Here is a 26,221-nt window from a genome sequence, read left to right on the forward strand (position 1 = left end):
TCTGCGGAGCGCGGGCACGGCGCCAGGCCGCGACGGCCGGAGGTACCCGCTCACGTCACTCGGTATCGCGTCCTGGATTGATACCCGGAGCGTGATGCGACAAGGCGGACAACCGGAACCGATTTTTTGGCGTGATTCTTCTGGAACACGTCAGACAGGAGACAGGCGAGGCGTCGGCTCCGTCGCGCTCTCGGGCGCACAGTGGGCCAGACGACCGGTGGAGGCGGCCAAAACTCGAGACGCGTTTTGAGCTCCAGAGTCGCTAAATGGGACTCGGACCGAACCTGTGACCCCACCAATGGGTTGCTCTCCGAACGAGGAATCCATTGGTGGGGCCACACGTTCGGTTCGAGTCCTGTCAGCGACTCTGGAGCTCAAAACGCTTCCGGGATTTTGGCCGCCTCCACCGGTCTTCTGGCCCACCGTGGGGCGCACCGCTCGCCTGCCTTCGGTCAAAAGGAAACTTTGAGTCGATCTACGTCTCCCTCGCACTCATGGGGCGGCCCGCGTAGGTGCGAGAGAGACAGAGCGTGGCCGTTTACAGTGGGCGACGTTTGTGTGTTTGCTGTGTTTGTTTCTCTGGAAAGCGGCTTCTGCGTTCCGCTGCGTTCCGGCCTCGCTTTCCTGCTTCGCTCCCACGCTCCGGCGCTCGGCCCGTCGCCCTGTCTCTCTCGCTCCTGCACGGGGTGCTCCATGGGTGCGAGAGAGACGGAGCGACGGGAGCAGTGCTCCGCCAGCTCCGCGCAGGTAGGGCCAGAGGGAGGCGATGACCGCGGGCTGCATAGGCTGCATACTGCTGGACTCTGCCCCCTCCCCCTCCCCCGCACCTCCCCCGCGGATTAACAGATTGTCTTTCTCTCCCCCGCCTCAACAAAGAGCCCCAGAGCGTCCTGCTGTCCAGGTCTGTCCAGCATCGGCGAATGTCAAAAGAGCGAAAAGGCGACAAGAGCTTTACGACCCCCTGCTCTCTTTCTCTCTCTATCGCCCTTATTAGTGGTACGTACTGTTTATGGCTGCACCTGTGCGCTCTCGAGGTGACACTCGGGTGTCGTGTCCTGCAGACTGATTCCCAGAGTCGTTTTCGTCGCTCTGTCTCTCTCGCACCTGTACGGGACGCCCCGTGAGTGCGCGGGAGACAGAGCGACGAAAAAGACTCTCGGAATCGGTCTGCTGGACGACGGCGTCCTGGACAGTGTCGAGGCACAGCCGAGGCATGCCTGGCCGTTCTCACGGTTAGCCCGGCAAGCCCGCGGCGGTGTCGTCGCTCTGTCTCTCTCGCACTCTTGGGGCGTTCCGTGCGGCTGAGAGAGACAGCGCGACAAAACGCTGTGCAGACGTTCGCAGCGTTCGCAGCGTTCGCACGGTGGAGGTGCGAATCACCGCGGAGGAATGCGGCGGAAAGTGCTTCTGGAAGAGTCGGCCGCGAGGCGGTTCGCACCTACGAACAAAGTAAACAGAATTTTTATTTTATTGCAAGTCGAAGGTAGAAATTGTCGTCTTACTCACACACACATCTCGCCTCCGATTTGTTTTTTGGCGTGTCCGTGTTGCACTTTAGGGCCCGGGCGGCCGACGGGCCGGCGGGCGGGGCACTAGGGGCTACTCGTCTCGTCTCGTCGGCACGGTCGGCCCTTTGGTGTCGCTGCTCCACTGTAATCCAGGTAGCCGCTGGCCGGTCACGTCCACGACGAGCACGACGAGCACCGCGGGGCGCGGGAAGGGCGGGAAGGGCGGGGCGGGGCGTGGCGGGGACCGACAACAACCCGACGGCGTCTAGAGAGGCTCTTTCAAGCGGGCCTTCGAGCAGCTCTCCGCTCTCCACGACGTTCAAGGGGGCCAGCAAGGACCCGGCCACTCCCAGGGCCTCTCTTTCGGGGCGTTATGGGAAGTTGCCAAAATTGTGGGTCCTTTTGTGTCTTTGGGCCACAGTTTCCTTATTTTTCGACGTATTGACCTGCGGTTTGATTCCTATGACTGGGCTTCATCTCCCCTGCTATCCCACACACTAACCGAGCATGCAGTCCAAGCATTTTCCTGTCAAAACAGGCTAAAACTGGGCAAAATGTAACTTCCGTGCTGTCCATTGTCCAAAAAGTCCGTGTTCCAAGGCGAACATCTCCTGAACTATTTGTCGGAGAGCAAATCCGCGAACAGCCTTTTGTTCCGTTGGCAACCCTTTATGACACCCTTGGATAGCAATTTCTTCCTGTGACTCTCACCTCCTGCTTTATTGGATGAAAAAATGTCCACCGTGTACTGGTTTTCAAACATCGTCAGCTTTAGTTTCGCGCCTCAGCGCCGAACCTGTAGCGGGAAAAGTTCGGCTCAGCGTCCAGAATCAGCAGCACGGTTTCCTCTTTCCAGCGCGGTAGGTGGATTTTCGCTGGAGGGCTCCATTCCGGCTGGCTAGACCATCGAAGGTAAAAATCCGGCATGTGTCAGGTTTGTGTGTAACATTCCGTGTCATCAATAGCGAGCTTGCTACTCGACCTACCGACTTCAGTCCACCTGGCCATTTTGCGCTTTCACGTCTTTTAAACTTTAGGCGAGACACCTGTTCGATTTGGTGAACGGGTTGGTCCGTTTTCGCGGTTTGTTTGATGATGTAACTTCCGTGCCATGCACATTTTCGGTAACTTCCGTGCCGTTCCCCCATGTAAAGTATAGGGGAAAAATCGAAGTGCGAGAAAATCCTGGCCTCCTTCGGAAATGCGTTTAGAATGACCCCTAGAATACAGGAAAAATACTAAAAAAAATTTAGAACGAGATATTTTTTTCATTTTTTTAGGAGCCAAAAGGAGCCACAATTTTGGCAACTTCCCTTATCCACAGTGGCGGCCAGAGGCAGGCCAAAAATAATAGCAGTTTTTGCCCACTTATATGGCAAAATGTGTTGCTTTTTATTTTGACCTACCGTACACACACACACACACACACACACACACACACACACACACACACACACACACACACACACACACACACACACACACACACAACTCTCGAGACAAAGCGGGGCATGTCGGGCAGTGTACTACGTGCGTGTACGCGGATAATGTTAGGTAAGCATTCGGGGGATGAGTAAGTGGTGTAGTTGTAGTAGTTGCAAGATTGGGCGGGGAGGGGAGGGCGCCGCCCCGCGCGGCCCGCGAGCAGCTGACTGAGTCCGAGAGGACTCTATCGTCGCTCTGTCTCTCTCGCACCTATGCGGGGAGCACCATGAGTGCGAGAGAGACAGAGAACGACTCTCAGTGCAGGCCGGCTGTGATGCCGCGGTGACTTTGGAAGGGGAGCGCGCCGCGCCGCACCGCGAGCAGCTGGATGGGGGACGAGGACGAGAGCACGAGGTACGAGGCTTTGCAGTTGGAGAGGGAATACTCGAGCGGCGAAGCTCCCCGGCAGCGCGATGGTTACATTGGTTATCTCGCGAGCCGCTGGCGTACAGTCCGGCACAGAAAGAGGCGGCAGTACATTGTGTGTTTCGCGAACATGCGAGCACGCGTGGAACCTTCGCCAAGTATTTTGGAGACTTTGAGCATCTATGTACAAGGCAAATTCTGTTTAGTTCGTTGTACACGAAGAAGATGTTCGTCAGTCACGAAGTATTTTGTGTGCACAAAATACTTGGTTGCAAGTTACTTTTTTTTGGAACGTCGAAAACAGTTTTTTAAGATTTCGCGAGAGTGGAACAGAGTTTTGCTAAATGGAGATTCCTCGTTACGTTTGTGCGTGACGTATGCCTTTTAGCTGATGACACCTTCACAAAACCAAAGTTAACATAAATAATTTCCTTTTTTTCAAATATTTATTTTAATTGAATAGGCCTTGGGGTGATGACCCGCTGAAGGGGTTGACAAAGGGAAAAATGGCAGCCGAGCCGCGCGCATTGCCTGCATCGCATGCGGAACCCAAACAACTTGGAATTAATCCTTCGCTCCCGAACTTCACCGTGTTCGTTTCGTGTTTGCCGAGGCCGCCGAGGCGGTCGCCAGCACACCGATTCCGAGAGTCGTTTTCGCGTCGCGCTGTCTCTCGCGCGCTCTTGGGGCGTGCCGTGCTGGTGCGAGAGAGGCAGCGCGACGGCAACGACTCTCGGGCGCGCGCCGACGGCGTCGAAAACCAGGACGCACACCTCCTCGACGTCGTGCGCCTTTCTCCCGCCCCAAGGCCGACGTGATGGAGGCCACGATCCTGGCGGCTGTCATCGCCTCCGCGGCGGCCTTCTAGGCCTCCTCGTCAGCGGGCCGTCAGGAACCCCCGTCGCCGTCGCCGGGGCGCGCGGCGTGGCGGCGTGGCAGCGGGCGCGGCGCGGGAGGGGCGGTGACCTACATTTCGCGTGCCACTGTCAGATATTTCTTTCCTGAGTATAGTCGGGTGCTCGTGGAGGATAGCATGGCGCCCCACGGCCGGCACTCTGAAGCCCCCAAACGGCCCCCGCCCCGCCGCACGAACCCCCCTCCAGTGCCGTTCCGGCTGATGGGGCCTCTTAATAGCGCACTTTGCCGCTGTCTAGGAAAATCAATAGATTGACAAAGCGGCCGGCGCGCGCTGTCTGTGACTTGTCTGTGGCGTCCGGCCTGGCCAGGGCCGGGGGGGGGGGGGGGGGGGGGTAAAGGCGCCGCCTGGAGTAGGGGCGAGAGCCGCGCCCGGCTACTCGCCCTTTCCCTCCCCTTTCGCCACCCCTTCTGTGCAGCGGGTTGAGCGCGGGCCGCGAACGAGGTCCACGGGAAAGAGGTCGCCGTGTCGAACGGCACGGCGGTCGCCAAAAGAAGACGGAGAGGGAGAGAGCAGCAGCGCGCGTAGGTGCTCGGTCCAGCGGAGAGCCCTTTACCCGCGTCCCGGCCTCGGCACCTCGGGCCCCACGCCCCCGCGCCGCCCCGCGCCGCCCCTCCGCGCGCGCCTCCCCCACTCCTCCCTCCAGGCGGCCAATGGCGGCGCGCGGGGCGGCCGCTGCGCCGCGATTGGCCGCACGAGTGCGGAGGGGTGGGGGGCGGCCAGGACGAGGACGCCGCCCTTCAGAGCTACTCATGTCCCCTCCAGCCGCTCCAGCCAAGCCTGGCCGAGGCTCCAGCCCCTCCAGGCCGGGGAATGAACGCGATGAGGACCGCGATGGAGCATGCGCGCCTTGTCCGTCGCACGCCGCGGCCGCGAGAGCGAGAGAGACGGACGAGGGGAGTGGCGGGGGGAGGCACGCCGAGCTCGCGCCCCGAGTACCAATGTGGCGTGGAATCGATGGCCCTCCATCGGGGGTAGTTGGCGGAGCGAGAGGGCGCGAGGCGCGGCGCGGCCCGCGGAGCGAGAGAGAGAGAGCGCGACGAGGGCCGGCTGGCGGCGCGGCCAGAAGGCCAGAAGCAGGCAGAAAGGGAGACGTGGTGAATGAGGAAGGTAAAGAGATAGAAGTGGGGGTCGTCGAGAAGAGGTGTTGGAGAGTGCTTCCAAGGGGAGGGGGTGTGGCGTGGAGTAGGACTCTAGCGCGTTCGAGAGCCAGCCCGCGCCGCGCCGCATAGAGAGACCGGACGCGCGCGACGCCGAACGCGACGCCGAACGCGACGCCGACCGCGACGCGACCACGCCACGGGGACGCGACAGCGCGACGCCTGCGCCGACCTGGACGCCTACAGTGCGAGCATGTGGCGGACGCCGCGGACGCCCCGGAGTACTTGTTGACCACCATGACGAGGATACCTTCGGACTGCCGTTCGCCCCGCGTCGCCGCGCGGTGACCCTCCGGACTGTGCCCCGACGGAGTGCGTGTGTCAGTGTGTGCGTCCGGTGCGCGAGCCTACCGCCACGCTGAAGCTGGAGAAGCCGTCCTGGAGGACGGGCTCTGGCCCGGGCCCTGGTGCGCGGCCCGCCGCCATGTCCGAGACCAGCAGCAAGAACCGCGGCCTCGGCGGGCTGCCGCGCTCCGGCCTGCCGCCGGGGCTGGCGTCGGGGCTGGCGTCGGGGCTGGCCTCCGGGCTGGCCTCGGCCGGCCTGCCGCCCTCCCTGCTCGCCCTGTACCAGGGCCTTCCTGGATTCATGCCGCCCTGGTACCCCGCGCTGCTGCCCGCCTGGTGCGGCCCTGCCCTGCGGTCCGCGCTGCCCGGGTCAGTATGCATCCACATCCACACTCACATCCTCGTCCCCGGCCTTCCTCGCGGCTTCGCGGAAGGCGCGTGTGTTTTCGACGAGTGGCGATAAGCCTGCCGCTGTCAACAGGCCGTCCAAGCCGTCAGTCCGCCCGGCCAGTTAATCCCCGCAGTCCACTTGCATCCGGACCGCGAAGCCCGCCAAGCCCGCGAGCGAATCATCAGTGCCGCAGTACACATGTGCCCGTGTGGAACAGATAGGCTGAAAGCATGCTGAACCGCGTCTGAATTTTCAGTCCGTTTTCAGACGCCAGTCAGGCCTCAGTCAGACCGCGTTCAGGCGAGATCCAGGCCGTTCGCGACACGAACAAGGTCTGAATGCCGCCTGACGAGCGTCTGACTGAGGCCTGACTGGTGTCTGAAAATGGACTGAACGCGGTCTGAAAAGCGGCTTAGATTCAGACCGCGTTCAGGCCGCGTTCAGTCCGTTTTCAGGCCCACGCCTGGCCGCCCGAAAAAAACGTCAAAAGCGTCGAAACGAAGACCTGCCGGCCGACGTCTGGTGTCGAACTCGGGACAGGGCGCATAGAATACCGGTGCGTGAATCCGCTTGGCCAGAGCGACTTCTGAGAACCGACGTGCGACGCTGCGATCCCATTCTGCTGGCCAAAGCTTGCTGATACGGTTGAGACATCTGATGTGTGCGTTAAACCTTTTCCGAAGTGGGGTAGAACAGGGTTTGCCTCTGTCGTGGAGAACAATCATACTCTTTTCGCTGGCTATGATATTTCGGATTGTGCCATTTTAAAAAGAAAAGAGCCTTTCTTCCAAGTAGTTCTCCGCAGCGTTATACGTATCAGCAAGCCTTGGCCAGCAGAATGGGATCGCAGCGTCGCACGTCGGTTCACAGAAGTCGCTCTGGCCAAGCGGATTCACGCACCGGTATTCTATGCGCCTTGTCCCGAGTTCGACACCAGACGTCGGCCGGCAGGTCTTCGTTTTCGACGCTTTTGACGTTTTTTTCGGGCGGCCAGGCGTGGGCCTGAAAACGGACTGAACGCGGCCTGAACGCGGTCTGAATCTAAGCCGCTTTTCAGACCGCGTTCAGTCCATTTTCAGACACCAGTCAGGCCTCAGTCAGACGCTCGTCAGGCGGCATTCAGACCTTGTTCGTGTCGCGAACGGCCTGGATCTCGCCTGAACGCGGTCTGACTGAGGCCTGACTGGCGTCTGAAAACGGACTGAAAATTCAGACGCGGTTCAGCATGCTTTCAGCCTATCTGTTCCACACGGGTGGTGCCGATAGTGCGCGGGGTCGGGTTCGCGGCCCGCGAAGCCGTATGCATGTTCAGGCCAGCAATGACGGGTGACGGACAACTCGTCCCCACTAACTCGTCCCGGGTATATCTCGACCCCAGTCTAACTCGCCCCGGGCCGAAGGTCCGATTCGCCCCAAATGTCATGCCAACTCGTCCCAATGTTTTAATTTTTAAAAGTTAAAAAATATCTTTGCGCGCACCTCGACTTGCCCAATTCTAGTTTACTAGTTAACGTGCAACGTCCCCTCCCAATTTCGACTGATTTATTTTTAACATGGCCACTTGTCATAAGCTGCAAAAACGTCCTAAAAGAAAGAGCCGCTAAAATAATTGGCTGAAAAAAAACCTTCTGATTTTACTGCTTTTTTGCCCTTATCTGTGATTTATTTAACTTCGCCGGGGATTGTGGGGACTGAAAATTTGAAGTCATCCCGTAGGGCAAGGATCAAGAATATGGCCACAGATTTGACGAAAAAATCGAGATGCAGCCCAAGCGACTGCTAAACAAATAACTTTTACTAAAATGAGTTTCTGAACAAAAATCCTTCATTAACGACTGGTAACCCCCAAGAAAAGTTAAAACTTTGGTTACATTGTTGCCCAGAAAATGCAATTTTAGGAGTTGCCAGTCCATCGCATCGGGCACAACCGGGCGGTTTAAATTCAAGAAACGTTTCCATGAGTTGATCCCTCAAAACAGGTAAATAAAATTATGTAAAAGAACTTATTTGATTGGTGGCGAGTTAACCCGGGAACCAGATGGGCGGGGTCGAGATGTGCGTGGGGCAACCTAGGCCGGGGACGAGTTAGCGGGGACGAGTTGTCCTAGATCCGCAATGACAGCAACTTACTTTTAAAATGAGTTTTATTGGTATCTTAGTATAGACAGCCCTGCCAGGAAGCTTTGGTCTTATTTACAGTTTATTTCACTCCTTTCCAAGTGTACGGTTTTCGACGTGTCGTGTGGCGGAAAACAAGACTGTCTTTCCGTCGTCAGTTCCTTGTGGATTGCTTTTGCACGAAATTGAGCGTGAAATGCACCAATTCATGCCCGACAACGCAAATTTTCGCGTGCGTGGACAACGATCAAATTTGTGCATTTCAAAACCGGATAAACGCTCAATTTCGAGCAAAGCTAAACTACAAAAAAATATCGCAGGGTAATTTACTATTAAAACACATTTACGTTTGCCGCCACACGATTGGAAAACGGTAAAATTGAACCCAGTTCTGACTGACAACAACGGCAAAACACAACAACTACCGACGACAACAAAAACGAACAACAACAACGACGACGTCAACAAAACAACAACAAGAACCGACGCGGTGCCTCGCGGTGGACACACACTGATTGTGATGTTCGGCCGAGGGACGGCGAGGGCGTGGCGCCCCGGAAACGCGCGCTGCGGGGTGGCCGTGGACGGGGCGGTGGCGCCCTGCCCGGTACACTGCCGCGACCCCGGCGCCCCACCGCACACTTAGGGCGGGCCGGCGTCGTCCGACGTTCCGGAGATAAATATACGCCACGCGGATGAAGGCGGCAATCGGTGGGATTAGCCCGCTCCCCCGCGGGGCTCTTGTTCTTGTTTCGGTGTGTTTGTTGTTGTTTGATGCGTGGTTGTTGCTCTTGCTGTTGTTTGGCGTGGCGACGCGCCACGGCCGCAGTGGATCAGATTTATATGCGGTTCGCGGCCTTCGGGGCCTTCGGCATGCGGGGCACATCGACAGGCACTACGCGAGGAGCCCGGATATTAGAATGGGGCGCTGCCCTGGCGCTGCCGTGCAGAGTGTGAATCAATCCGCTGCATCGCTGTCGTCTCTCTCACTCTGTCGCACGGGGCGCCCCACGCGCGGGTGCGAGAGAGACAGAGCGAGCTGTGAGAGGACGGCCCGAGGGGCCCCGACCATGCCCCGACGCGGTCCCACGGCTGTGCAAACAGTCCACTGGTTGTCGCTGTCGGCGGGCAATCGCCGAGCTACAAGCTCGCAAACCTTTTTTCTTTTTTCGGAAAAGCGTCTCGCGTCGGTGGCAGGCCGTGGCAGGCCGGCGACAAGCTCGGCTTGACAAGGCCGAGGCCAGGCTCTTGCCAGGCTGGTCCAAGAAGGCCGTAAAGCACTCGAATGGGAGGACCGGTGCTGTTCCGCCCCATCAGGCCCCATGCGTGCACCTTCCTTCCCAGGAAACCCAATCCTCCTCCGCCCCGCCCCGCCCCGCTCCGCCGTGCGCTGGACGAAGCAGAACGCCCCTGGGTCACGCCCCGCCACCCCGGGGGCCGACCGGGCCGGCCGGGCCTGCGAGGGTGGCCGCCCCTTCGACGAAGTGACGCGATTCTTGACCCAAATCCCTGTTGGTGCAGGTCGCGGAGGGGTCGCCGTGGCAGTGTCGTGGCGGAGAGCCCTGCAGTGCCCTGGCACCCTGGTGCGGCACCTGCGACTCGGCCGCCGGTGATGGAGCACCGGAGTCCTTTACAGGTGGAGGACCCAAAGGCCCCAAGCCGGAGTAAAAGCCGGCGGACGTGCGCGCCGCGCCTCGCCGCGGCTTTGCCCCGCGGCCTGGGGGCGGCGGGGGGCGGCGGGGGGCGGCGGGGGGCGGCGGGGGGCGGCGGGGGCGGCGGGGGCGGACCACCAATCCCAGTGCGTGCCCGCGCCGCCGCTCCTCCTCCACGCCACCCTGGCCGTCGTCTTGGCGGGGCGCTGGAATGCCAGAGCACCGCGCCGCGGGGGTCGGACCAAATTCCGAGAGTCTGTCCCTCTCGCACTCATGGCGCGTCCGCTTAGACAGAGCGACGAAAACGACTCTCAGTCTGCAGTCGACCGGTGAAAACGGGCACTGCACTGTACCGGCGCACTGGCCAATGGGAATGGCACGTTCGTTCGATTAGCGCAGTCTTTCTCCGACTTGAAAAATAGCAGTTTTGTGTCGTCTTTTCTGCTCAAGCCTCGAAAAAAGGCGACGCGATGAAAGAACTCGGGGAACTGCGGGGCCTTGGGGCGGCTGGGCAAGGCCTCGGACTGTCTCCAGCTTCCAGCGCTTCCATAGCAGTGTACCTAGAACAAACCGACGGACGTGACCGTCCATAAGTGAGTCCGGCGGTCCGGCAGTCCAACCCTTATTTGGCCACGGCAGTGGCGCGCCAGTGCTTGTGTGTCTTGAGTTCCTTTCCAATTATCTACCATCTCCACTCGCGTAAACGCGGACGGATTTTCACAGACTTTGCATGAGTGTTTCATTAGCGTTTGCCTCACGCGGTGTTCCATCACACCATGTCGCGCAAGAACGCAAAAACAAAAGAAGGAACAATTTTTAAAAACTGGTGCTTGAGACTCTCAGTCTTGATAGGACTTGTTGACAACGCTTCGTCTTGATTTTATTTTTATTTTGTCCTTTCAAACATTTTTCTGAGTGTAGTATCGGGCCTCAACCGAAGAGACCACTGTTGTGAATTGTAAAATCAAAACAAAACAGCAACAACAAAATGTTTGTAAGAAAAGTAAATCACAGTTCAAAATTTGTTTGCCTCAAAGCGATTGTTGAAATATTGGTTGTTCGACACTGTAAAGACCCCGCGCCAGAGGGGCCGGAATGGCCGGGGCTTCGCGGGGCTTCGCGGGGCTTCGCGGAGCTGCCCACCTGTCCCCAGCGTTTGAATCTCCGCGTGGCGGGGCGCCGCGGGGGCGTCGGCTCGGATGCGGGCGGTTGGAGGGTGGAGGGCGAGGGAGGGTGAGGGAGAGAGAGGGAAGATGCTCGCAAATCCTCGGCCGTCTTTGTCTCGTCACGTGCTCCACGGCGATGACTCCTGTGTGTAGCACCAGCGCATTTACTCTTACCTGCAGTGCAGGTGCAGTCCCCGACCTGAAACCTGGTTGATGGACCTGCGCACTGATTCCGAGAGTCGCCGTCTCTCTCGCACTCGTGGCGCGTCCTGCAGAGGTGCGAGAGAGACAGAGCGACGAAACGGGCTCTCGGAATCGGTCTCCGGGAAGGGCAAGGAACGCGGCAGCAGTGTCCTCGCGCGGGCGCTGCATCGCCAGCAACATCGGCGATACTTGTGCGCGTGGGAGCGACGCGGCAGACTGATTCCGAGCTCTACTTTCGTCGTTGTTCTGTCTGTCCCTCTCGCACCATGAGTGCGAGAGAGACAGAGTGACAAGCGGCCGAAAGCCGAGCGGGCCGTCGTCGTCCTGGTATTGTCTCAACCGGAAAGCTTCCCCGAACTGCTCCGAAGCCCGGCTCGTTTTGGCAGTGTGGTGTAGTGCGTCTAGTTTTGCTGTCCTCTGTCCTTGTCTGTCGCGCGCCTCTCCGTATACCTGGCCGTGCGTGGGAGAGGGACGGAGCGATGCGGCGCGGGCACCAGACAGCGTGGAGCCGGCCGGGGCTGGGCCGGGGCTAGGCAGGCAGTCTGACCTTCTTGCCCACTCCTCCCTCCCCCTCCCCTCCCCTCCCCTTCCCCTGGGGCCCCACCGGGTGCTGTGAGCAGCTAATGCAGGCAGGTATAGGGTGAGACAGAAATCATAAACTTATCTCGCCCACCGGGCGGCGCAGTCTTTGGCAGTCTTCGCACGCTTTTGCCTTTCGGCGGACCGGCCAGAAATTCCTCACCTTTTTTTTTTTTGAGGCTGGCGAGTTTATAACCGGATTCGGATAACGGGGATAACGAAATCTCATGACAGCTCTACAGCACCCGGGCGGACTCCTGTGCGATCCTCCCGATTCTCTCACCATCGAAATGGAGGAAAGTCCTTTGCGGCCTCTCAGTGCCAGTGCAATTTTATCGATTTGTGTTGAATGTCTTCGCTGGTTTTCCGAAATGGGCAAAAACCAAATTCCGAATTTATTCCGTGCGCTTAGCGCTGCTCTGCTCACGCCACGGGAACCCCCGAACCCCAACAGTTGACTGGTCAAATCATCCCAGTCGGTCAGTTCGGAGCTGTCGAGTCGAAACTTGTTTCCCTTGCCTGCAGCCCCTCATAAAAACACGCGCCGTTTGCCTGGCTACTCCACTAACTCCACCCCCACCCTGCGCGCCGCCCGCCCGCCCCGCCCCCGCCCCCGCCCCGCCCCGCCCCCGCCCCGCCCCGCCCCGCCCCGCCCCGCCGCCCCGTCCCGCCCCACCCCCGCCCGGAAGGACGCTAGGCCGGGCGCTGCATGCGAAGCAGCAGCCCTCTCCACCACCACTCCGCCGCTCGGGTGCCACTTCAGTTTGGAGTTGGTCCTCCTTTGAGGCAGGTCGTTGCAGAGTGCAGTGCAGTTCGTGTCATGCACGCCTTGTCTCGTCACGCGCTCGTCCAGTGTGGTGGTGCCGCGTGACCAGTGCAGTGCAGCGAGTGCAGTCCTCCCCGGTCGATTCTAGCGCCACGTCATCATGTTCTACTTCGGCTTCCCGTTTTTCCCCAAGTACGAGGGGCTCACGCCGTTGGCCTTGCAGCTGACGAGCAGGTGAGCGTCGACGAGTTGTTGACCACGCACAGTGGGTTTGGCAGAAGACAAGTGGAGGCGGTCAAAGGCCCGAACGCGTTTTGAGCTCCAGAGTCGCTAATTAGGACTCAAACTGAACGTGTGACCCCACCAAAGGATTGCTCTCCGAACGAGGAATCCATTGGTGGGGTCACACGGTCAGCTCGAGTCCTGTCTAGCGACTTTACGGCGTCTAGAGTTTTGGCCGTCGGCGCCGGTCTGTGCCACGCGGCGTGCGGCGGGGAAATACAGTGAGGGGAAACGTGACACGACGCAGTGACACGAAACATTCGCGGTGTGCTTGCCGTTTACTCATGTTGCGTTTTGTGTCCGTCTGCTGCTTCAGGCTGCTGGACATGAAGGTGCCCCAGGGCCGCAGCGGGTTCCACATCAGCGACATCCTGGACCTGAACGACGCCAAGGTGGCTGAGGGCGACCACGCCTCGCAGCACCCCCTCGCCAATGGTCAGTATTTATTCGGTGAGAAAAAAATTGAACTTGTCTTCGGAGCCGCGCCGTTCCGGCGAGCCTTTTGCCCGCGCCCAACTCGGCAACTGGTGGTGACTTGACAACGTTGTTGCAGGCTTGCCTCTGCTGATGGGCAACACCCCCCAGGACCTGGTGGCGGGTCTGTACGGCCACCACGCACTGCTGGGCCACCCCCTGCCGGCGGACCCCCTCGGCGGCGCGCTGCCCGGCCACCTCGGCCCCCTCGGCCCGCTCACGGCGCTGCACGGCGCGGCGCCCCCGAGGCCGTCGCCCTGGAGCCACGACAACCGGGACCAGCCCTCGCCCGCGTCCGATGCAGGTGAGTGTCGTCGTGTTGTCCCACGCCGTCGGCGAGCCGTCGGCGAGCCGTCGGCGAGCACGTGTATGACGGCCACCCCTTGCCGCCCGGGCCGGCCGGCCCGTGAAATGGCTTTCGGATGCCAAATCCTATAAATTGCGAAGCAACGCGGCAAATCGGCGAGGGTGGCTGCGTGAGGCTGCGCCGCCACTTGGCTCCCCGTTGCCCTGATCGCCGGGGCGTGGCGGCGTGGCGGCGCGGCGGCGCGGGCCGGCCGCTGCCCACCCACGGGTCTCTCAAGTCAAGAGCGACCGACCCGCCCGCCCGCCCGCCCGAGGGCCGCGCCGTGCGCCGCGGTCCGCTTTAACCTATCCAGATTAGCTCCAGTGACACTGAAGCTGGTCAACCAATGCATGTTTAGAAAGAAGAAAGTCTAAGGAAGACATTTGTATAAATATTTCTACATTGGAACCCTATTTAATCTAAAAGAATGCTTTAAAAGCTCGACTTGCCGGGTGGTGAGCCAGTGGACTGTTTTCAAACCGATATTTCGTTGGTTTAGAAGCTCCGTAGACCCCAACATAAAGCGAGCCGATTTTTCGCTAGACTCTAACGTTTTCAACCATGTCTTTAGATTTCTTGAACTCTGTTCAGTTCTCAAAAACTATGCGTTTTCGTGAAAGTCCGTGCAAGTAGCTCTGTGCTAACTAATTTCTCATACCTACTGGGATCGGAATCACGGACTCGACGTTCGGGCATAAAATCGTTTGGATCTATTAATCTAGATATGTTCTGATAATTCTGAAGTAATGTATCGAAAGCTTAGAGTCTAGCGAAAAATCGGCTCGCTTTATGTTGGGGTCTACGGAGCTTCTAAACCAACGAAATATCGGTTTGAAAACAGTCCACTGGCTCACCACCCGGCAAGTCGAGCTTTTAAAGCATTCTTTTAGATTAAATAGGGTTCCAATGTAGAAATATTTATACACATGTCTTCCTTAGACTTTCTTCTTTCTAAACATGCATTGGTTGACCAGCTTCAGTGTCACTGGAGCTAATCTGGATAGGTTAAAGCGGACCGCGGCGCACGGCGCGGCCCTCGGGCGGGTGGGCGGGCGGGTCGGTCGCTCTTGACTTGAGAGACCCCACCCTCGGCGTCGTCGCCGCGTCGCCGCGGACCGCCCTTCCCTCCCCCTCCCCTCCCCCGAGTTAAGCCTGTCGGACAGCAAATATCCCGTCCGCGCTGGCTGCTGGCTGTCGCTGGCTCTACTCCATCACCCCGCCGGGCCGGGCCCCGAAATCCCCGATATATGAGACGCGGCGTAAAACTGCGAAACAAATGATTCTGCTGGGATGTAATGAAGCGATAAAGGCTCCGGCGGGACTGGCGCACTGGCGGACTGGCGGCGCTGCGGTCGTTAGCGCCCTCCCCTCCCTCGACGGCGTCCTCGGCGTCCTCCCCCGCCGCGCGCGCCCGCCGCCGCCCTCCCCCGGGGCTTAGCCGGGATTCAATTAACGTCTCAATCGACTGCGTTAAACATACACTGATACTTTGGGCCGCAACATGCCCTCTCGGAATCGAATTAGGCGGCCGCGCGCGGCGGGGGGAGCACTCCGTCGACGTAGGCACGTCCCCGTCGACGCCGCGACGGGCTCTTTTTATGTCGTTGTCGTTTTTCCGCTGCAGACTGATTCCGAGAGTCGTTTTCGTCGCTCTGTCTCTCTCGCACGCATCAGGAGACGACTGTGTTTGCCGCCGCGTAGGTAAACTCGAGTGCCTCTCGCCGTGAGAGGACCGGGCCTCTGTGTGGCCGTGCTGCGCCGTGCTGCGCCGCTGGGCCCAACGGCAGCCACGCCTGAACAAACGCAGCCAGCGTTAAAACTCCCCTCTCTTTGCTCTGCGCTGGCTGGGCGGCGCTGGGCTGGGCCCTCGCGTTTGCTCTACGCTTACGGCCATTGTCTTGAGCCCCCGTGCGTATATGTAGGTACACTGTAGGTACACTGTAAGTACTACATTGTAGGTACTCGGTACACCCCGGGATGCTTGACTGGAAAATCAGAAAATGAGCGACGAAAACGCCTCCAGCCCGTCCCTGTCCTCGTCGTCGCCGTCCTCGACTTCCGACCCCCTCGCGCTTGGAATTAAATTCCGGATGGGGTCGACTCGCATCGCCACCTTGCGGCCCTCTGGCGGCCCTCGGGTCCTACACTGGAGTCCGAGAGGACCGAGAGGTCACTCTGTCCCTCTCGCACCCCTCCATGCCGCCTCCTTGAGAGCGAGAGAGGCAGAGCGACGAACGAGGCTCCGGAATGAGGCGGTTCTACTACACCGGAAGCCGGGACAAAGCGCCCGGCTCACCTCCAGCTTCCTCGCTGTTGGCGTTGGCTGCGTTGGCTCGGGGCCGGCACCCCGGTGTGGCTATGGGCGGTGAAGATGCGTCCGATCTGTCTCTCTCTCGCTCTCGCCTACTCTGCCTCTCTCTCTCTCTTTTTCTGTGAGGATGTCAGCGCAGTCAACAAGAGGACATCCGAGTCACAGAAAGAGGAGGAAGCGGCGGCATAGCTCAGCGCAGCGCGATCCGGGGTCCTGCGTCCTGCGTCCTGGGTCCGGGGCCGGGGGAGGGAAAAGTAATCGTTGTCGCCCGATGCGACAAACCGTCCTGTTCCGTCTCAGGGACCGTTAAATCCTCATGACCAATTTATGGGGTGGTATGAGGCGGGTAGGTTCGAGGCTCTCCACGGCGGCCTATATCGTGTGGCCGACGCGTCGCTTACGCGCGACCCCCTACTCGTATCGTCACCTTCGCCCCCTGCGCCTTCCCTCGGCGTGTGTGGATGTGAATTTGGAGCTGGGAGTGTTGGGAGGGGAGGAGGCCGGCTGGAAAACACACATTACAAGCCCCGAACACACACTCGCGTCGCCGCGGAGCCGCGGAGCGGTGTGGCGGTGTCGCTGTGTCGCGTCGCCCCGCGTCAAATAAAAGATGACAGTTGACATTCGCCTCACTCCTCCATCGCTCACCCCGAATTTTTTCTCGTCATCAAGCAACTTGACTACTGGCATGGCGGCTCGCCTGGCTCGCCCGTCCGTCTGGTCGCGGCCGAGGCCAAGCGCGTCGTCAGGCTGCAGATTGCGAGAGAGTCGCGTTCGTCGCGCTGCCTCTCTCGCACTCGTGGGGCGTCCTGTGTGAGTGCGAGAGAGACAGGGCGCGACTCTCGGAATGAGTGTGCTGGTGGCGTGTTGGAGCTAACGACGCTCCTTCCCGCCGGTCGAGTCCCTTTCTCGTGCCTCCCACTCGTGCCAATCGATGCCCTGTGGGTACAATGCGAACGGCGTGCCGCGGCGTGCGAAGCGTGCGAAGCGTGCGCCGTGGTAAGAGCATTTAGAGTGCTGGTGCGGGCGGGGCCTCGCCAGGCCTAGCACGCCAGCCGAGCCATTCCATTCGTCGCTCTGCCTCCGTCGCACCCTTGCGGGACGCCCCGCGAGAACGACAGAGACAGCGCGCAAAACAGTTCGTCGGAAAGCCAGCGATCGCCAGCACGCGTGCCGGTCCGTGGCAGACTGATTCCGAGGCATACGGGACGCCCCCTGAGTGTGAGGAAGACAGAGCGACGAAAACGACTCTCGGAATCAGTCTACAGGTGTCCGTCGAACGCTGAGGCGCGCTGAGGCGGCAGCTGCACGACGGCCAAGACGACGGCCATCTTGGCGGGGACGCGGGGCGCGGCGTTTGCCCACCATTGTGGTCGGCCCGGGGCGTGGCGGCGAGGCGAGCTTTCTTCTATCCGACAAAGATGAGCCTCGGATGGGCCGAATGCCCAATGCGTTTATAAACACGACTCGGTCCACGCGACGGCCATCGGCCATTGTCCGCCGAGACGGCCTCGACGGCCACGACGGCCGCCGCACGGAGGCGCGGAGGGCGCGCGCCTCGCCGAGAAGAAGGGCCCCTTTGTGGTGGACGCGGTGCTGTGCGAGCTGTCAAATCGTGACACAAGGTTCCGGGCCGCCGCCGCCGTCGTCACCGGACCAGATTTCATTCTAAACAACCGCAAACTTTGGCGGCGGAAAGTTTGGCCTCGCCTCGGCGGCGCGCTGCGGTCGTCTGCCTGACGGCGTCCCGTGGCTTTCATCACGCTAACGCGAAGCGACGCCAAGCGACGCCAAGCAATGCCAAGCGTTGAGAAACGTCACACAAATGGGATTCGGGCGGGACGGACTAGTTTTGAATCGGACTGCGGGGGCAGCGTCGCGCAGTGTGTGTCCGTTTGTTTGTGTGTGTGTGGTCTGTCTGCGTTCGGTCAAAACAACCCCATCGATGTTTGCCCTCCGCGCCCTCATTGGCCGAGACAGCGAAGCCAGCGAGGCCTGTCCAGGGCCTGTCAGGCTGGAGGGGTGCCCGCCGTGCAGTGTGCAGTGCAGTGCCGGGCCGCGATGTGCTGTCGAAGCCAGACACATGTTGTGACGGGGATACGCGGGATCGACAGCCTCGCGGCAGAACGTCATGCAATGCACGATCTCGTCGCTCTGTCTCTCTCGCACCCATACGGGGCGCCCCATGAGTGCGAGAGAGACAGAGCGACCGTGCAGGCCATCCGGGCCGCCCCACAGTCACGGAAACTCCGTAACGTCTGTCTCGGTTTGCTTCAGCGCTGCTTTTTCGCTTTTTGAGCAGGTTTATTTAAGAAAAGCAGGACCTTACAACGACCCCCTTGGATTTCGCTGATTTTTTGGTGGTTAGTAGTCCCCCATGGTGGAAGTTCATGGCCAAAATTTCAGACCTCAAAAAAATTCTCTCTGGGAGATATGGGGATTTTAAGTTTTTTTGGGTATTTTTATACTAATTTTGGGTATTTCTTATATCTCAGGGACTTTTTGTCCAATTGGTTTCAGATTCGGGTTCTAGGTTCAAAATTGAACGAGGAACACGATCGTGCCGTCAGATTTGACCTAAAATAATTTTTTCATGGGGAAAACTCACTTTTTCTTGAAAAATTACATAAAAAGTCCCAAATCTTGGGATTTTGCAGTTTAAAGTACCCGATCTTTTTGAAACTGGTTTCATCTTACGCAGAAAGGTCCGCTGAATCCAAAAATCACAACCCCAAATTTTTCCGACGAACCGTTCCGGAGATATTCCACTTCAAAGTCAGGCAATTTTTTTTACGGCCTAAAAGTTGTGCGATTTTGCTGGGCTTTTCATTCTGAGGCATTGGGCGGTGAGTTCCAGTGGCGCTGGCCTTGTGCGCCGGCTGGTGTTACCTAACGTCCCCTTTTAGCGCCTGCCAGGTAGGCGAAGCCGTACCGCAACACATGCGTGTCCGACTGGTGGCCTATCTCGCCCCTGACGCAAGCCGCTACCGCCGCAAGCAAAGGCACTCCGCGCTCCGTTCGCTGGACCAGCTGCTTCCCCTTCCCTGACTCCACTGCCCCTGGTCCTTCCGGTCTTCTCTTCACCCCCTCCCCCTCCCTCTCCTATCATCAACCCCTGCCTGCATTCTGCCGGTGGCGTACCGTACCCCCTACTGTACCCCCTTTATTTACAATGTGTCGCACGCGTCGCTGTCTTCGCCTAGGACTTCGCGGACTCAGCAAACTCAAGTGTGTACATAGTACACCCTTATTAGAGCATGCTTCCAAGTACACTCTTATTTACAGCATACTTGCTCGGCACACGCTAAAGTAGAGTGCGTGGCAAGTACACGCTAAATAAGTGTGTACCTTCCGTGAACACGCTAAAATACACTCGATAAGTCCTATCTAAAAGTATGGGCCAGTTTAAGTGTACCTGCCAGGTACACTCTTAATTGATCCAGGAAGCGGAAGAAGGGAATGACTTGACTTATCCCCAAATTCAGTTTGTATTTTAATATTGTGCCTTAGAATGGTTTCCATCATTACACCAAATTATTTGACTGAATTCCAAGCAGTTTAGGAAAAAATCCACATGGAAAAAGGGTATAACTCAACTTAACCCCTTTTACGGTCTAAATTTCATTGGTACGCCACCGGCAGAATGCAGGCAGGGGTTGATGATAGGAGAGGGAGGGGGAGGGGGTGAAGAGAAGACCGGAAGGACCAGGGGCAGTGGAGTCAGGGAAGGGGAAGCAGCTGGTCCAGCGAACGGAGCGCGGAGTGCCTTTGCTTGCGGCGGTAGCGGCTTGCGTCAGGGGCGAGATAGGCCACCAGTCGGACACGCATGTGTTGCGGTACGGCTTCGCCTACCTGGCAGGCGCTAAAAGGGGACGTTAGGTAACACCAGCCGGCGCACAAGGCCAGCGCCACTGGAACTCACCGCCCAATGCCTCAGAATGAAAAGCCCAGCAAAATCGCACAACTTTTAGGCCGTAAAAAAAATTGCCTGACTTTGAAGTGGAATATCTCCGGAACGGTTCGTCGGAAAAATTTGGGGTTGTGATTTTTGGATTCAGCGGACCTTTCTGCGTAAGATGAAACCAGTTTCAAAAAGATCGGGTACTTTAAACTGCAAAATCCCAAGATTTGGGACTTTTTATGTAATTTTTCAAGAAAAAGTGAGTTTTCCCCATGAAAAAATTATTTTAGGTCAAATCTGACGGCACGATCGTGTTCCCCGTTCAATTTTGAAGCTAGAACCCGAATCTGAAACCAATTGGACAAAAAGTCCCTGAGATATAAGAAATACCCAAAATTAGTATAAAAATACCCAAAAAAACTTAAAATCCCCATATCTCCCAGAGAGAATTTTTTTGAGGTCTGAAATTTTGGCCATGAACTCCCACCATGGGGGACTACTAACCACCAAAAAATCAGCGAAATCCAAGGGGGTCGTTGTAAGGTCCTGCTTTTCTTAAATAAACCTGCTCTTTCCCGCCGCCGCTCCGCGGCACGCTATTATGCAGTCGTAAAATTCTCATGCCGGACGCGAAGCGCGACTTCTTTGTCTAGCGCGCTGGCGGCGTCCTCGGCGACCGCCTCGGTGACCGCGAGGCCGCGAGCAGATCAAAGTCGGGTTTGAAAGCGTATTATCTTTCGCGCTGCTGTCCGGCTGCCTGACTCGGCCTCACTTGCCCGACGCGAGCGGATTAATGGAACCGCGATGACGTCTTCATGAGGTGCATTTCAAGTAGCGGCGGCAAAAGCTCCCTTTTTTGCAGTGTACTTCGCGCAATTGCCCCCCACTCCCTTCTCCCCCAACGTACTTCGGCGCGCCAAGCTGCGCCAAGCCAAGCAGATGCGGCAGCTGGGCCGCGCGATTCGACGAGCGGGCAAGTCGGCCAATCAGACGCGAGGACACACTCTCACTCACACACTCACACACACGCTCGCACAATGGATACATTGCCAGGCGTGATAGACGCGACACTGCAGCCCAAATACCCACACAACAACCCGTCCCGCCGGAGGGGAGGTGTGGAGATTTCCCCCTCCCCTCCCCTCCCCCTCCCGCGAGGTGCAGATGCAGCCCAGCCCGCGGGGTCCGCCGCGCGCTGATAGGGGGGAGTGAGCGCGGCCTCGTGTTGACAAATCGCTTCTGATTTTGAGGTCGGGGAGGAGGGTCGGCGATATAACGTTTTAAATGAATCCTGGCGGCGGAGAGGGGAGGGGAGGGGGACGCGACAACAAGGGCCGTCGCCGTGCACCGGGACGACGACAACGGCGACGACGACGACGTCCTCGAGGTCCAATTTGGAGTCGTTGGCTGCGTCTCCGAGAGGGCCTTGCGGGAAAATAGGCCTCAAATTGGCCTCTCCGTCGTCCTTTCCTGCCCGTCCTGCAGACTGATTCCGAGAGTCGTTTTCGTCGCTGTCTCTCTCGCTCCCTTACGGAACGCCCTTTGAGTGCGAGAGAGACAGGGCGACGAGAACGACTCTCGGAATCAGTCTGCTGCTGCCTCGCTGTCCCTGCTCCCACGCCGAGTAGCTCGGAAAGAACTTTGGCCCGTTGATGGGTCTGCCCTCTAACCGCGGCAACGCTGTCTCGGCGTGCTCGGTGTGCTCGGCGAGCTTGCCCGCGACGCGGCACCGCGGCACCGGCCCGCCTCCCCTACGCGAGCGTGAAGCGCGTCAAGCGAGAAGGTGTCCATTACAGTGTAATGCAGCTTAGTGCCATTCAAGCTCGCCACCCCGCCATCATGCTCTGCCGCGAATCGACCCCGCCTCGCTGGAGAGGCAAACCCCGCCGACCGGCCTGCCGGCCTGGCTGACCGGGTTGTTGTTGTTGTGCTGGCGGCTTGCTGACCATGTTCTTCTTGTTGTTGCAGGCGGTATGCTGGCGCCGCAGGGACAGCAGCAGGTGTCCCCGGACAGCACGTCGCACCACAGCGCCAGCCTGGAGACGATGGGCACGGAGCTGTCCATGGACTCGACGGCGTCCTCGCTGGCGGCGCAGGCCGCCGACTCGACGCGCGTCAAGCACGGCTCACCGGCGCCCGGCCACACGCACCCCGGCGGTAGCGCCGCGGGGCCCGAGGCCGCGGACCACCGCGACGACGGCTCGGACCCGGAGCACGACGACGAAGACCTGGCGGACGACGACGACATGGAGGCGGGCGAGACGGCCTTCGGGGAGGGCGACGGCCACGGCGGCGAGCAGTCGGGCGGACCGGGGCAGCCCGGCGGCGTGCACAAGAAGCGCAAGCGGCGCGTGCTGTTCAGCAAGGCGCAGACCTACGAGCTGGAGCGCCGGTTTCGGCAGCAGCGGTACCTGTCCGCGCCCGAGCGCGAGCACCTGGCCTCCATCATCCGCCTCACGCCCACGCAGGTCAAGATCTGGTTCCAGAACCACCGGTACAAGACGAAGCGCGCCCAGCAGGAGAAGGGCATCCACGACCAGCACCAGAGCATGACGGCGCTGGCGTCGCCGCGCCGCGTCGCCGTGCCCGTGCTGGTGCGCGACGGCAAGCCCTGCGGCGGCAAGAGCCCCGGCGAGCACCTCGCGCTGCCGCCCTACGGCCACCCCCACGGCCACCACCCTCCCGGACACCACCTCGTGCTGCCGCAGTCGCGCGGCTGGGCCTGGTAGCCGCGCCCGCCGTGCTCGTCGAGGTCGCCGTCGTGGTGGCCGTCGGGCCGCGCCGGGCTGGGCAGTTCGGGCGGCGAGCGTGACTCCCCGGCAGCGCCCTGGCCGTCATATCAAGCCCTGGCAGGGCGCGGCTGGGCGGGGCGGCGCGGCGGGGCGTAGCGGCGTGCGAGGGGCCTAAGCCAGGCCGAGCCTGACACGCACCACCCCCACTCCCCCTGCTCGGCAGCCAACCCGGGCCCGGCACGGCGCGCCCACATCACCTCCCCCATCTGTGATACACTCTTGTACAGTAGGGGCCGTCGACATTTGCGACTTTTCGATTTCGACAACGGAATAGCACTCAAAAGTTGCGTTTTTTAATGCTGATTTCAGATCTGTCCTTGGTTTTGCGATCAGACAAAGCTTTGATGACCCTACCGGCCGTTTTATGCAAAAAAGCGGTGTTTTTCATGTTTCTACTGTGTTAAGGCTCCCGGACAGCCTCCACGTCGTCGGCCAAGGTAGGTGACCGTTGAGTTGTCTTCAGTAGCATAAAAGACAACACTCTGAGCCACGAGGGGTCGTGGGTCACCCCTCTAATGTGCCAAAGACTTGAAAAACTGAATTTTTTTGGTCGAAAATCACTCAATTTTTACCATTTTTTCACCGTTTATCGACTATTACGAGAGCCCACGGGCCCGAGGTCATAACTTACGCAGACCAAAAGGTGTCACTGGGTATAAGAAAGGTCACCCAGCCCCTGCCCGGGCCCGGGGAGGCGCTGGGGCAGCGAGAGAGGCGGTGTCGAATATGTTAAAAATGACCAAAATCAGCTGATCGGCCGCCTGGGACAGGCTGTGTAGGGGATGGGAGCGTGTCGCCGCGCCGGTCACGACGCTTCGCCCGCTGCCCGCCCAGCCGGCCTGCTAGCCAGCCGGCCTGCCAGCCCGTCGGCGCTGCGTAAGACTGCAAGAGGGACAGAGCGACGGGAGCTGCAGGGCGGGCAGGCTGAAAGCGTTTCCGAAGAATCCATCGCTGCCTCTGTCGCACCCCGGAGGCAGAGCGACGGAGTGCTGCTGGCGCGTGTTGAGTTTGAGTTGCCTAGGCACAGTGAGGCAAGGCGTCAGAGTCGGCGGTGACCGCTGCAAGCGTCGTGCCAGCCTGGCATGGTCGACATGAGCCCCGATGGCCTGAGCCCCGGCCGAGCCCGACTTGAGCGCCGACACGAGCACTGACTGAGCTACGATGGCCAGAGCCCCGAACCGAGCCTGGTTTGAGCTTCGACCTGAGTCCCATCTGAGCCCCACGCCGAAAAAAATTCCATTTTTGAATTGTTCTTCGAAGATTTTGGTTCAAATTGAAAATTTTAACTTTTTAGGCGCGGGGCTCAAATGAGTATCAAATGAGGCCCAGGTCGGGGCTCAAAACAGGCTCAGGTCGGGGTTTTGGACATCGCAGCTCGAGTCGGGCTCGGCCGGGGCTCAGTTCGGGGCTCTGGCCATCGTAGCTCAGTCAGTGCTCGTGTCGGCGCTGAAGTCGGGCTCGGCCGGGGCTCTGGCCGGCCGGGGCTCAGGCCATCGGGGCTCATGTCCATGTCGACCATGCCAGGCTGGCACGACGCTTGCAACGGTCACCGCCGACACTGACGCCTTGCCTCACTGTGCCTAGGCAACTCAAACTCAACACGCGCCAGCAGCACTCCGTCGCTCTGCCTCCGGGGTGCGACAGAGGCAGCGATGGATTCTTCGGAAACGCTTTCAGCCTGCCCGCCCTGCAGCTCCCGTCGCTCTGTCCCTCTTGCAGTCTTACGCAGCGCCGACGGGCTGGCAGGCCGGCTGGCTAGCAGGCCGGCTGGGCGGGCAGCGGGCGAAGCGTCGTGACCGGCGCGGCGACACGCTCCCATCCCCTACACAGCCTGTCCCAGGCGGCCGATCAGCTGATTTTGGTCATTTTTAACATATTCGACACCGCCTCTCTCGCTGCCCCAGCGCCTCCCCGGGCCCGGGCAGGGGCTGGGTGACCTTTCTTATACCCAGTGACACCTTTTGGTCTGCGTAAGTTATGACCTCGGGCCCGTGGGCTCTCGTAATAGTCGATAAACGGTGAAAAAATGGTAAAAATTGAGTGATTTTCGACCAAAAAAATTCAGTTTTTCAAGTCTTTGGCACATTAGAGGGGTGACCCACGACCCCTCGTGGCTCAGAGTGTTGTCTTTTATGCTACTGAAGACAACTCAACGGTCACCTACCTTGGCCGACGACGTGGAGGCTGTCCGGGAGCCTTAACACAGTAAAAACATGAAAAACACCGCTTTTTTGCATAAAACGGCCGGTAGGGTCATCAAAGCTTTGTCTGATCGCAAAACCGAGGACAGATCTGAAATCAGCATTAAAAAACGCAACTTTTGATTGCTATTCCGTTGTCAAAATCGAAAAGTCGCAAATGTCGACGGCCCCTATTGTACAAACGGAGCCCTGCGCTCTCGGCCGCGGTCCGCGGGGTCGGCGCCGCCCCCTTGGGGCCCCCTCGGGGCAGGGCCGGGCCCACGCGCCGGCCGCGGCAGTCCCTCTGTGTTCAGGAAAGGGATCTAGGATTAATCTAAAGTTTCCGACTTCTTTGTTTTCCATAGAGTTTTGTTGTACGTAGTCGTGTACGTTAAAAATGATAGAGATTATATTGATAAGGATTATAATACTGGTACTGTTGTTAGGGACGCCTGTTTGAGGTCGTTCGATCAGCTCCCGAATCGCGTGGTGGTTTGAGGAACTTTTTGTTTTGCTGAACCGGTTTTGGCGGTTCGGCTCTTTTTAGTGCGCGCGTCGTCGTGCCCTTTACCATGTGATTTACCAGTTTACCTGCAAAGTGATGGACAATTGATCTCTGGGTGTTAGGTCTTCTTGATGTTTTATTTGTTCCTGTCAGATGTACGGTAGTGCACCTGTGAACCCTGCATTCCTGTGGCAGTACTAATGTTCCCCTGTGTTCCTATAGAATACACGCAAAAGTAAGTTTTGCATTGTTACCAAAGAATTTGTTCATGCTGTATATTCCCCATGTATGATATTACGTATTAGGCCCTAGGCAAATTTCGTTGCAAGTCTGTTTTTCTTTTTTTTTCCCGCGAGTTGGATGAATGCAGGACTTTAATGTCTCAAACAGGGGGTTGTATTGTCAGAAGGATGATTTCCAGCTTTCGTGAAATTCATTACAATGTTTTGCGTTAAAGACTCGTCTGTAAATTGTACAAAATGTGTAGAGAAATATGTGTATGCCTATAAATATGTACAGATAACTTGAAACGGAGTGTGATATGAAATTACGTATTATTGAAAATATATATTAAGCATCTCTTTGCCCTGGTCAAACATCATAAGTAAAGTTTGTACATAGATCATAGAAATTATAATGGATTAGAGTTATCTTCAGATTATAAATGGAACGTTGTAAACAAATCAAATCCAAGTCAACTTAAACTACTATCGCTGATCCGAGGTCGAATAAAATGAATACGAAAGTTACAATAGCTACTGTTTCTTATTATTGGTCTGGACTTTCCCTTCAAAGAAAAATGTCAAGCTCCTAAAAGTTAATGATAATCAACAC

The 26,221-nt window shown here is 58.5% G+C and overlaps 1 protein-coding gene across 1 annotated transcript in view; it reads left to right on the forward strand.

Annotated features, from left to right (window-relative positions):
• The window catches only part of LOC117641460 (homeobox protein Hmx-like), a 32,713-nt gene extending 10,017 nt beyond the window's left edge, over positions 1-22,696 (forward strand). The window contains exons 3-5 of the mRNA XM_034378804.1: positions 13,195-13,313; positions 13,432-13,656; positions 21,879-22,696. Of these exons, the coding sequence (XP_034234695.1) occupies positions 13,195-13,313; positions 13,432-13,656; positions 21,879-22,639 (1,105 nt within the window). The 3' untranslated portion in view covers positions 22,640-22,696. The remainder of the gene's footprint in view (positions 1-13,194; positions 13,314-13,431; positions 13,657-21,878) is intronic.
• The last annotated feature ends 3,525 nt before the right edge of the window (positions 22,697-26,221 follow it).

Source organism: Thrips palmi, unplaced genomic scaffold (genome assembly GCF_012932325.1).
Source record: "Thrips palmi isolate BJ-2018 unplaced genomic scaffold, TpBJ-2018v1 HiC_scaffold_1, whole genome shotgun sequence".
Lineage (NCBI taxonomy): Eukaryota > Metazoa > Arthropoda > Insecta > Thysanoptera > Thripidae > Thrips > Thrips palmi.